General features: G+C 37.6%; 1 protein-coding gene across 5 annotated transcripts in view; it reads right to left on the bottom strand.

Annotated features, from left to right (window-relative positions):
• Positions 1–13557, bottom strand: part of NMD3 (NMD3 ribosome export adaptor) — a 57429-nt gene that overhangs the window by 42535 nt on the left and 1337 nt on the right. For 3 of the 5 annotated variants that reach the window (XM_021712983.1, XM_021712982.1, XM_008059253.1), the window contains exons 2-8: positions 11396–11530; positions 9863–9959; positions 6325–6405; positions 5240–5368; positions 4849–4939; positions 2057–2135; positions 1299–1395 (exon numbers count right to left, since the gene is read on the bottom strand). In XM_021712983.1, coding sequence (XP_021568658.1) covers positions 1299–1395; positions 2057–2135; positions 4849–4939; positions 5240–5368; positions 6325–6405; positions 9863–9959; positions 11396–11530 — 709 coding nt within the window. Of the gene's footprint in view, positions 1–1298; positions 1396–2056; positions 2136–4848; positions 4940–5239; positions 5369–6324; positions 6406–9862; positions 9960–11395; positions 11531–13557 lie in introns of those variants that run through there. The other 2 variants (XM_008059254.2, XM_021712984.1) reach the window with 2 other exon arrangements.

Here is a 13557-nt window from a genome sequence, read left to right as displayed (position 1 = left end):
AGGATAAACAAAATACTTTTGTACATGGTATATTCCTCCAGTTACTCAAGCTAACCAAAGCATTTAATGCACAAGGCCAAAATATGCTCTTACATTTCCATTCTTATTTTTCAGACTTTGTGCCAGGAAAACATTCACTGTTTTAAACCAGGAGTTGGCAAAATACAACCCTCAGGACAAACCGGGTCCACTCTCTATTTCTGTAAATGAAGTTCTGTGGGAACACAGCCCTGGCCATTCCTGTACCTGTTATCCGTGCTACTTGTATGCAACAATAGCAAAGAGAAGTAGCTGCAAAAGAGATTATATGGCATGAAGTCTGAATATATTTAAAATATAGACCTTTACAGAATCAGTTGACTCTGTTTTAAGTTACCATCACCTCCCTAGTACTGTACTATGCTATAAATTAGCAATAACAGCTTTAAAGCTTGAGAGTCGCAGACCTAGGTACAAATCTTGGCTTCACCATGATGTGATCATGCAACCCTGGGCAAGTCATTTAACTCTCCAAACTTCAATTTCCTCATTTTCAAGATGACATGGCTCACCTCATATCATTTTATTATGATGGGAATGAGGAGAAAGATACTAAAGTACTTAGATATTATGCAAAATGTTAAGAATAAGTTATGGCAATTATCATTATTAGTGGTTTAATAACAACATAAATTCCCACACGGTAGAGTTCCATAGCTCCATAATCCTCAGTATACAGCCATATGAATGGAAAGGTAGAAAGATAGATGCGCAATAACTATTTATTGAATTTTAATTCATTTCTATTTTAAAGCAGGATTTTATTCTGGTTCACTTAAATGAAATGATAATCAGCATTTTAAATGTTTTTAAATCATAAAAATGATTCTATGATCTCATTTTCACAATACTGTTACTCAATTTCACCAAAATCCTTTTAGCACATGTTCCACAAAGTGGCTCACTAATATTGATTTTAATGTTTAATTTCATCCCTTTTATTCAAAGTTTCATAAAACCATCATATAGGTTCATAGGATCACAAATTGCAAGAAATAAATTACAAATTGCAGTTTCAAAAACTGCAAACAGGTCTTTTCATTTTAATACAAGAAAACAAAAGGCATGCCAATTCATAATTATAAGCATGATTACTTTTCTGTATCTTTTTAACATGGTTGAATGTGTCAGAAAGCATTTAATGAAGTTATTATAATTTTTAATCAAACCCAGAAGGAATTCAGGTGCTACAAATTACACATAAACCAATTAATTACTTGAGTGTTTATAAATACGGATTAATTAAATGAAAAGAGTACCTTGCATATTGGAACAATTTCCACAGAAAAAGTGCTTTTGTAATTATAAGTGTTACTATGGATATCCTGAGAGATCAGTCTTTGTGATGCTTTGCATCTATTAAGAAAAAAAAAAAAGGAATAGTACTGTAAAAACAAAGGTCCTTAATTATACAGACTCAGGAATATTAATTTTCATCCAGTCAAATCATCACTGTCCAAGATCTGAAACAGCTTCCTGATGCCCACTATGGTAAAACCTAATTTCATCCATTTCTATTTCAAAATCTTCATCAGTCTGACCCCATTCTACCTAGTTTCAGCCTTGCTACTAGAAACCTCCAAAACATGCTCTTGCTCACAACAATCTACTCTCTAACATCCATCACAAGCCACACTGATGGCCACTGCAAGTCTCTAATCTCACCATTTAATATAAACTCCACCTATGAAAACTATCCACATAGATTGAAGCACAAGTCCTACCTTCTCCACGATCTTCTCCCCAAAGCCCTCCCCCTTCCATCTTTCCTTTCTCTTATCATCTACATACACTGGCTCAGTGGTTCAGCACTATTGTGCTTATTATCATGGAACTAGGGCTAGCACTTTGGCTAATATATCCTGTAAAGTGGCTAACCCAATAAATGCTTTCTGATTTTCTAAGTATTTCTACCACAATTTTAAACATAAAGAAGTTGTCTAAGCCTGAAGAACAGAAGTGACCTATATCCATTCCCAGGTCTTTGGACTTAGTCACATTTAGGGTCAGAACATACCTACAGGGCACTGTACACTGAAGAAATTCTATCATCTTCTGCGCATGTTGTTTTGAGGAATAATAGAAATCCAGACCATCTTAAAAAAAAAAAGCCACATGAAAATAATTCTGTAAGATTTTCCTCCACTAACCTGATTACATCACAGATTAAGTCCAAATTAAACACAGGCTGGGTACAGTGGCTCACACCTGTAAACCCAGCACTTTGGGAGAGGACTGCTTGATCAACCTAGAAAACATAGAGAGACCTCATCTCTACAAAATCAAAAAATTAGCCAGGTGGTGGTTCATGCCTGTAATTCCAACAACTTGAAAGGCAGAGGTAGAAAGATCACCTGAACTCAGAAGATCAAGGCTGCAGAGAGACATGATTGTGTCACTACATTCCAGCCTGGATGACAGAGTGAGACCTGAGACCCTGACTCAAAAAAAAGAAGGAAAATCTATATTAAACAAAACTGAACTACTAGAAAATATTATATTGTAGTTATAACAGATTAGGGATAACACTTAAGACATTTCTGGCAAAAGGACAACAAAATAAATCAGACAAATGCTAGCAAATGAAACCAAGATTTGCAATTTTAATTCCAGGTGGGCCTTGGTGGCTCAGCCTGTAATCCCATGCTTTGGGAGGCCAAGGTGAATGAATTACCTGAGCCCATGTGTTCGAGACCTGCCTGGGCAACTTGGCGAGACCTCATCTCTATAATAAAATTAGTCAGGCGTGGTAGTGCGCGCCTGTAGTTCCAGCTACTTGGAAGGTTGAGGCGGAAGGATCGCTGGAGCCCAGCAGGTCGAGGCTGCGGTGGCTGGGCGCAGCCACTACACTCCAGTCTGGGCGACAGAGTGAGACTCCAACTCGGGGAAAAAAAAAAATTTAATTCCAGACTAAATAAAATTCAAGACCAAGGGGGAGAGAAAATCAAAAAACAAGGATATTTTCTGTAATAAATGGCATAATCTACCAAGATATTCTTGCAAATAACTCAGCTAAACAGAAAATTAAAATTACCCACAATAGCCAGAATAATTTTGAAGGAAACAAACAAAGTTATAAAACTTGGACTTCACAAGCTAGCATTGGTCAAGTAATCGAAACAGTAGGGTAATAAAATAAATATATATATAGTATGTATAGATAAATATAGATCAATGGACCAGAATTGAGACTCCAAAAATAAACCACTACATTGACAGTTAACAGATCTTTGACAGAGGATACAAGGCATTCACTGGGGAAAGGACAGTTCTTTCATTGGAACAAAGACTATCCACATAGAAAAAGATAAATTTAGGTACTTAACTCACATCCTTCTTAAAAATTAATTCAAAAGAGACAGGCCTAAATACAAGAGCTAAAACTATAAAACATTTTAAAGAAACCAGAGAAAATCTGTGCGAACTTGATTAGATGAACAGTTCTAAGCACAATACCAAAATCAGGATTAATAAAAGAAAAACTTGATAAATTGAACTTCATAAAAATTTGAACTTTCACAATTCAAAGGACCATTAAGAAAATGAAAAGACAGGCTACAGACTAGGCAAAAATATTTGCAAATCATGTATTGATAAGAGACTTGCATCCAGAATATACTCAACATCATTAGTCCTTAGCAAAATGAAAATTAAAACTACAATGAGATACCACTTCAACTGACCATCTAGAAAGGCTATAAACAAAAAGTAACAAGTGTTGATGAAGATATGGAGAAACCGAAACCTCAAATATTGCTGGCAGGAATGTAAAATGTTACAACAGACACTTTGAAACAGTTTTTTATACATAAATATAAACATTAATTACCATATGACTAAGTAATTCTACCCCTAAGTATGTACCCAAGAGAATGAACAGCTGAGGTGCTTGCTGAGGACAAAGGAAATAGACAGTGGGCAGTAGGAGAAGTCAGATATATAGGTACTAAGTACAAACCTGATACAATACTCAGAAGAAAATTCATAGCCTTAAATATATTAGAAATTAGGCCAGACGCAGTGGCTCATGCCTATAATCCCAACACTTTAGGAGGCTGAGCCAGAAGGATAGTTTTGAGCCCAGGAGTTAGAGACCAGCCTGGGCAACATGGCAAGACCATCCCTCTACAAAAAAAATTAGTTGGGTGTGGTGGCAACACACCAGTAGTCTCAGCTACGCGGGAAGCAGAGGTGGGAGGATCGCCTGAGCCCATGAGGTGGAGGCTAAAGAGAACCATGATCATGTGACTGCACTCCAGAGGGAGACCCCGACTCAAATAACAATAATAAAATAAAAAGCAAAAAATATTATATAAAAAACCTAATAGCTCTCAAAAATAATTTTCTTCCAAGAAGAAGCTAATCTATCTACATAAAACAAGTTTCCAATGAATTTTCTGTCACAGCACCTTATACTCTATTCATGTAGTTATCAGTTTACTTATCTGGTAATGAGACAAGCAATCCAGAGGGCAGGAATTAATATTAATTCATCTTTATATTCTAGGAACCCAGAATAGCATCTATCACAAACTAATATATCTTGGTTCTAGATATGTGCTATCCAACAGAGTAGCCACTAGCCATATGTGGCAATTTAATAGAAATCTAAATTAAAATAGGAGAAATTTTAAAATTCAGTTCCTGAGATGTGCACATTTCAAGTACTCAACAGCAATATTGGACAATGCAGATAGAAAACTCTTTAGGATAGTATTAATCCAGTTATTATCGGTAAAGATAAGATTACTTAAGTAAGTTAAAAGATAATTTTGACATCATTTCAAATGCTTTTAAATTTTAACTCACCATGAATTTCTTTGATACGAAGCGTATTCTGATGCATTCCATATTTCAGAATCAACTGTTCCAGATAGTAGAAAGTTTTTTTGTGCAAAGTCTAAATATATAAATGCATTATTAGATCAATAAATGCCCCAAAACCCACTTATAGATACAGCACTCATAAGCCATCTCTAGCTAGATCGAGCACACTGATTTTTTAAACAAACAAAAACCATCTTTAAAGATTATCTAAAATGTAACGATCCCCAAAGGTGAATGCTCCAGAGACCTACACCATCTCTGGTGGTCTGAGAATGGAAAGAAGGGAAAGGAGGAAGGAGGTCTTACAAGCTGCTTATAACTGACAAAGAAAAAATACAAGATGCAGAACTCTCGCTTCATCTTGTCTCATTACCTTTTGCCTGACTTGAACCACAGCCTTCCAGAAATCCTTAGCTTCTACTCTGTGGCAATCTCCACACATCTGGGACTGAACAACATAATCTACCACAAACACTTGCTGAAGGATGGCACCATTCATCACCTGACAAAGAAAATAATTACACGCCTTCACTCTTTCAGGTATTTCAAGTCAAATACTTGTCTTAAAAGATGTCTTAATATTTAACTTAAAACCCTTTTCCATGAATGCTTTGAGGACATCAGTCACATTTAAAGTCATAATAAGTTATACTATCTCAAGAAAGGTATATAAGTTTAACTCCCAAGATCTATTAATGTCTCAAATTTACCTGTAGTTGAAGTAGTGAGGATATTCTTTGAAGAATTAACATATGTATGTACACATGCGTATGTATATATTTATATAGAGAATTCATCCTTAGAAGGAAAAAACTTCTCAAATATAAACAATTAATTTAATGGTTCCCAAACATAGCTGATCAGAAATCATATGGGAATCTTTTTATACACAGGCTGGGCACCCCAAATCTGAAAACTCAAACTCCAAAATTTCAGCTTGAAAATCAAAAACTTTTCGAGTGGTCTACATGGTACTCAAAGGACACGCTCACTGGAGTATTTCAGATTTTAGATTACGGATGTTCATCCAGTTAGTATAATGGAAATACTCCAAAATTTTTTCTAAAAAAATCTAAAATCTGAAACACTTCTGGTCCCAAGCATTTCATATAAGGGACACTCAACCTGTAAAGAGATTCCTGGACCTCACAGGCAGAGATTTTTGATTCAGTTACTGTGAGTCATAATGATGATCAGTCGAATTTGAGAATCACTGCCTTAGCCCATGTTTTTATCTCAATTCTTTCCCTAATAAAAATGACTTTGGAAAAGATCATGAGCAATGGCTGCTCTTACTAGTGACCCAATTATCTGTACAGATGATCAAAAGAAAACAAAGGACCAAATTGAGTCCATTCTTTTCCTTTTAAGCAGTTCAAGTCATAAAATAACAACCAGTAGGCCCTCATTCTCACAACCTGCACTTTAACCATGCTGAGAAAATTATTTTTAGCTTACCTCTTTCTGAACAGTTAGTTTAACTTTAAGTCTCTTAGAATGAGGCTCAGTCCAAACAAAGCTTGCATCTACAAGGCGAACCTTCAGTAAGACACAAACAAAAAGAAGCATAAGTTCACCTGAGGAGAAAAAAAAAAGATGGAACAGCATCCTTAATAAGCAGATTTTATTAAGATACTTAAGGAATCTGTGATCAGCATCACTGCACACCATCACACCATCACTTATCAACAGAAGAATGGCAACAACAGCAGGAAATAAAAAGGACAATCCAATTACTATATTAATGCAACTGATATAATTTAAGCAAAAATTAAAGTATTTGCATAGGAAAAAAAATCCTCTTCCCTAATAAAAAAGTACACTTCTTTGAAAGAAAATCGTATTTTCAGAAGAAAGCAAAGGCAGATAGACCCCCTATTTATTAGAAACCTCATGAACAAAAGTTTCCACTTGGATTCTCTCTACATTAAGTCTGTGGCTTTTAAGAATCGACATTAATTAGAGGAAGTTTCATGCACTGAATATTAAATCCACAATCATAACTCACTGCTCAATCTATAGCATCTCCAGAGGCCAAAACCAGCTTGCTCTATATGAGGACCGAACATAACTCAATATGGCCAGATGGGTCTTTGGGAACATGGGAAAGGGGCCGGGAGAGAACAAGAATGAGGGCTATAATTGGCAGTAATTTGGACAGGATTGTGGATGAGCAGAAGTAGATCTAGTAGCTATTTAAGAAACAAAATTCTTAAGATTTAATGATGAGTAGATGTGGGAAGGAGGAAGGGAACAGACTCTAGAATGATGCTCAAGTATCCACCTTGAGCAGCCAGGTAGTACTATTCTTCTGACACAGGTTTAATGTGGAGAAGATGTTACATTTGATTTCAGACGTTTAAGTTTAAGAAGGTAGCTATGAGGGTATCTCTGTGCTCTGTCTATCCCTTCCCCATTCCCAAGAGCCTCCCCCAGCCAACTCTTCTCCCTGGGTTTCACAACATTTTCCTTCCATACTCTGTCAAGTCCAGAGAGCTTACAAATACAGCTCTATTTCCCATTTAAGAAATGCATCCCACCAGGCTCGATGGCTCAGCCTGTAATCCCGCGCCTTTGGGAGGCTGAGGTGAGTGGATTGCCTGAGCCCACGGGTTCGAGACCCGCCTGGGCAACTTGGCGAGACCTCATCTCTACAATAAATAAAAAAAATCAGCCGGGCGTGGTAGCGCACGCCTGTAATTCTGGCTACTTGGAAGGCTGAGGCGGAAGGATCGCCAGAGCCAAGCAGGTCAAGGCTGCGGTGGCCGGGAGCGGCCACTGCTCTCCAGTCTGGGCAACAGAGTGAGACTCCAACTCAAAAAAAGAAATGCATCCCTTCCCAAATTTCCCCTCCAGTTACTGCCCCATGTCTTTGTTTCTCTTGCAGCAAATCCTAAAAGAACTGTCTCTACTTGCTGCCTCCAATTCCTTCTCTTCTCTCATGTCCATTTAAATCACCACCACTATACAGAAATTCCTCCTTGGTATTACTAATGATCGCCTCATTGCTACATCTACAGGACTCATGATTGGCCCCAGCAGCTGCAATCACACAGCCACTCACCCGCCTCTGAAAACACTTCTCTAGCCTTCCCAGAAGTTCCTTTCAGTCTCTGCTGCCAATTTCTCTTCATCTACCCACACTTTTATCATTAAAGAAGTTCAGGAGTCTGTCCTCCAGTTTCTTCCCTTCTCCATCTAAACTCTCTAGGTAATCTCATCCAGGTCAAGGCTATACTCCAAATTCATCACCTCTCTTCAGGACCTGCTAGCGTATCAATTTGCTGATTCAGTATTTCTACAATGTCCAGTGGACACCTAAGCACCAGCGAGAGCTGAGTTCCAACTCCCCCACCTGACCTGCCCTTCTCGAAGCCTTTACTCACTGATGGCAACTCCTACCTCCTGACTGCTCAGGTAGGAACAGTAGAGGCACCGCAACTCTTTTGTCTCTCACACACATCCAGCTGCCTCAGGAAATGCTACTGATGACCTTCTAAACAGATCCAGAATCTGTCCAGTCTCATTACCTCCCCTGCTGATTCCAAGCCATCATTTCTCATGAGTGTTACATCACTTCCACCTTTACCCCCTCAACTTTACTCGAAACCCAGCAGCCAGAGGGATCCTAACACGTCACAACTCACTCCTCTGCCCCTTACTTGCTCCAGTCGTAACAAAGAAACACACTCTGCCTTCCATGCCTTCTCTGACTCTGTCCCCAACTACTGTCCCCCAACACCACACCACTCTAGCCACACAAGTGAGCTCTTACCTCCAGTCTCAACACTTATTTTCTGTACCAATGGTATTCTTCCTCCAGATTTCTGTACCACTTCCTCCCTTACCATCTTCAGTGTTTCCTCAAATGTTACCTTATTGGTGAGGCCACCCCTCAACACCCTTATTTTAAATTTCAACTCTTCTCTGCACAGTTCTTACCTCCTTCCTAGCTTCTTTCTCCACAGAATTTATACCTTTGAATATACCATATAATATACCTATCTATTTTGATCATTGCATACTAGCACATCTTTCCCCCTCAAACTAGAATATAAAGCTTTCTAGGACAGGGACTATCTCTCCCATTCGCTGCCTTATCCCCAAAACCAAAAGTAATTTGACACAGAGGTGGCACTTAATAAATACCTGATGAAACAATTAATGAATTAAGACTCACCAGACATTTGACAAAAGCCTAAAGTATAAAATCAAAAAACCAAAATATACAAAAAACTGACTCCATGAAAAACAAAAACAAAACAAAACAAAAAAACAGACAAATCAGGCAACAAAAAGAAACTTAAAAAAAAAAAAGTTGTTGCCAAAATCTTCAGAAAAATTCAAGACAGAATGTATCATGAAAGACTCTGGAACTTAAAAACATTACTACTGCAAATAATGAAGCATAAGAAAGACTGAAAAATAAAAGAAATTGCCAAGAAGACAGAGGGGGAAAAAGATGAAAAGATTTCTTAAAATATGAAGGGAAACAAAAAGACAAAGTTTGAAACCAGAAGGATCAAAGGCTAACAGATACATAACCCTAATATTATAATCTCCTCAATCATGTTTAGTGATGGTCTCTATATAAAGAATTTCCGAAAAAATAAATAAATAAAGCTGATCATGACAGCATGCAACTGTAGTCCCAGCTACTCAGGAGGATGAGGTGAGAAGACTGCTTGAACACAGGAGTTCAAGGCTGTAGTGAACTATGACTACACCACTGCACTCTGGCCTAGAGTCTATTTTTTAAAATTATACATGAAGAAAGTAATTCTCTAAGTCTCTTAAAGCAAAAAGATAAACTCCATTTTTCATAAAAAAGAATATACACAACTTTAAAAATAAAAACAGCATTTGTGGTGGAATGCTACTAGTGACAATAAGAAACATTTAATAGTTACTTTTGAAAAACCTACTCACACAAGAATTTTCTGAATGAGCGCTTTAATGAAAACAGACCTATAAACACTGATTCTGTTTAACCTACCTTACTCAGAGGCGCCTTGATTTTTTTTAAACACAAAGCAAGAAGTTCCCTGGATTCTAAAGCACACTGTATCCAAGTTCCTGGTGGCTGAAAATATCTGAGAGAGAATATCACACACTGAAATCCAACATTTCTCAGGGAAAATATAAATTTTCATCTGAATATACAGATATAATCTTGATTATTCACCAGGCATAATAATACCCCCAAGATTAATCTGAAGTGCTTAACCCAGATGTATTTTATTAATTCCAGACAACTTTCAACTAGACCAGTACCTTTAGTTAAAAAGAAAATTCTTACTGAGAAAGGCAATGTGAAATAGCCTATTAAAGTGGTTTTACTACGTCAATCACCAGTAAAAATTCCACTGAGGATGACAAAAAGCCCAAAAGTCTCCTGAAGCTATGCTCTGAAAAACATGTAAGAATCGTCTCAAAATGGCATTAAAATGATTTATTATGTACTTCTTAAATGCTTGAGAACTGTTTATTTTCCACAAAAAAAGGTAAATTAATACTTCACAACACTACTTATCAGCAATAGTTCAGACTATGCATCTATATATCAAGCTCCTTTTAAAATGTTAAATAGTGGAACCCAAAGTTTAAAACCTTAGAGAAACCATTTGGGAAATCACAGACTGGGCAATTCTGTGTTACTCAATGACCTAATAGACAGAAGCTGTTCATGCTAACAACTAGAGAAAACAAAGAGGAATGAAACATTAACTTTCTGAAGAAGTCTTCTGCCTTCAAATCCAATCTATTTCAGACCATTCCTGATATGATTCACTGAGCTGCTTTTCCATCAGCTAGTCATTTTAGTTAAATGTGAACAGTAACAGGTTTTAAAACATATTGCTAAATTGCTCCAAACACAGAATGCTTTTTATTATACATAGCTCCTAATAACTAAAGAAAAAACTCAGGATAATAACAGTACTACATCCTTAGTAACCTGCTCTCACCCACCCTTACAAACAAACTCCTACCTATTAACTGTACACATCAAACCTATTAAATTCTTTAATGGGAAAAGAATAGATTCAAATACATTTACACTATCTTTACCAGGTTAACAAGGCAAACTACAAAAGTACACAAAAATATGGCAAATCCTGGCCAGGTGCCATGGCTCACACTTGTAATCCCAGTACTTTGGTAGGCCGAGGTGGGAGAATTGCTTGAGCCCAGGAGTTCAAGACCAGCATAAGCAATATAGCAAAAGTCCTTCTCTACAAAAAATACAAAAATTAACTGGGCATGGTGGTGTGCATCTGTATTTCCAGCTACTTAGGAGGCTGAAGTGGGAGGATCACTTGAGCCCAGGAGTTTGAGGCTGTGGTAAGTCATGATCGTGCCACTGTACTCTAGCCCAGGTGACAAGCGAGACCCTGTCCCTAAAAAAACAAAACTAAATTTCAATTGCATGCACTTCATTCTACATATCTTGATGTGATCTCAGCATATCCCAGTGGCGCTCTAAATATACACCCCAAATTTAAGAATGGTGAAGTTGTACGACACTGACCTTTGACATTGTTTGCAGAAAGAAATCGAAACTTGCTTTGGAATACCTTGGCTGATGTCTACCTTACTCCGCAAACAGGCCACACAAATATTGGCAGGATTTGGGCTTATCGGAACACCACACTCACAGCACAAACTTAAACAAATAGAAAATAAAATTGTCAAATTAGGTCTTATTTAATATACTAGTTAAGTTTTTAAAAAATACCAAATAAACAAAAGCCTTCAAGTTAGGCCATAGTATTTCTGCACACACACACACACACACACACACACACACCCATTTTTTTTTTTTAACAAAGAACTCTGAAACAAAGCAATCTGCAAAGATGCAGGTGATTTAAAAAAAAAAAAAAAAAAACAGCTGGGCACAGTGGCTCACGCCTATAATCCCAGTACTTTGGGAGGCTGAGGTGAGAGGATTGCCTGAGCCCACAGGTCTGAGACCAACCTAGGCAACTTGACAAGACCTCATCTCTACAATAAATCAAAAAATTAGCCGGGTATGGTGGCGCATGCCTATAGTTCTAGCTACTTGGAAGACTGAGGCAGAAAGATTCCCTGAACCCAGCAAGTAGAGGCTGCAGTGGCTGTGAGGGTGTCACTGCACTCCAGCCTGAGCAAGAGTGAGACTTCAACTCAAAACAAACAAACAAAAAAAAAAACAACTTTAGAATACTGGGGCAAAAAAACAAAAATGGCTAGAATTCTGAAAACAGTCAGCATAAAGCTGATGCCCTAAGGGTCTAGAGAGTCAATGCTGTCCAGAAATCCTCCATGCAATGGGAGAAATGTTCTATATCTACTTCTGGCCAGTGCAATAAGATAGCCATAAGCTACAAGTGGCAACTGGGCCATTAAAAATGACTAGTGCAACTGGAACTCCATTTTAAATTGCATTTAAATTTATATTTAAATAGCCACACAGGTCTAAACAAACCTTTTCTATTAAAAACAAATGAAAATATAGTTACATTAAAACAAATGGAGATATACTGATAGAGAACACAAATCTTATACTAATTTCCATTTCAAATACTTAAATACAATAAAAAATAAGTTTAAGCTATCATTACCATACCCCATCAAGACCATCCACAGAGGTAACCATTAGTAATTTGTTCTGACCACTACCTCCAGAGCTGCACCAAGAACTCAATTCATTTGCTCAGGGCCTATGAGGGACCATAGCTTAGGTAAAGAGTATGGTATCACAAAATAATGCATCTCTGATAAGCATTTCTGGAAAATGTGAAAACCTCTGGACTACACCAACAGAAACCAATATCTAGGCCAGGTAAAGAGGCTCACACCTGTACCCAGCATGGAAGCCTAAGGTGTAAGGTTCGCCTGAGTCAAGGAGGCAGAGGTGGCAGCGAGCCATAATTGTTCCACTGCAATCCAGCCTGGGTGACACAGTGAGACCCTAATTCAAACAAACAAAAAAAAGAAAATAAATTGGTATCTAAATCATGTCTAGGCCAAGCGCAGTGGTTCATGCCTGTAATCCCAGTATTTGGGGAGGCCAAAGTTGGACAATTGCTTGATCCTAGGAATTCAAGACAAGCCTGGGCAACACAGTGATATCCTGTCTTTACAAAACATAAATAAAAAGTAAAAAAAGAAAACTTAAGCATTTTAACAGTAACTAGACAGCAATATACACTAAAGGAATATTAAAAAAAAAAAAAAAAGCATTGCCAAAATAAACATTTACCCAGGGCAAAATGTTTTTTAATAAGATAGGAAGGGTGTCAACATCTAGTGTTTCAGTATAAATGATGAGTATCACAATTCTAGGCAAACTGAAGGAAGAAAGCTTGAGAACCACTGATGCAGAAGAATGCTGTCTTATGAAGAATGCTGATTATTAGGCTGGGTGCATTGGCTCACACCAATAATCCCAGCACTTTGGGAGGCCAAGGTGAGAGGACTGCCTGAGCCCACAGGTTCGAGACCAGCCTGGACAACTTGATGAGATCTCATTTCTACAATAAATTAAAAAATTAGCCAGGGGTGATGGCGTGTGCCTGTGGTTCCAGGTCAAGGCTGCAGTGGCCATGAGCATGTCACTGTACTCCAGCCTATGTGACAGAGTGAGACTCCAACTCAAAAAAAAAAAAAAAAAAAAGAATGCTGATTTTTAAAGAAAAGTTTAATAAT

Source organism: Carlito syrichta, unplaced genomic scaffold (genome assembly GCF_000164805.1).
Source record: "Carlito syrichta isolate Samal-C Ts95f unplaced genomic scaffold, Tarsius_syrichta-2.0.1 Scaffold303982, whole genome shotgun sequence".
In the NCBI taxonomy this organism is placed as follows: domain Eukaryota; kingdom Metazoa; phylum Chordata; class Mammalia; order Primates; family Tarsiidae; genus Carlito; species Carlito syrichta.
The sequence above is the reverse complement of the archived record's forward strand: the minus strand, read 5'-3'. Positions and strand labels throughout refer to the sequence as shown.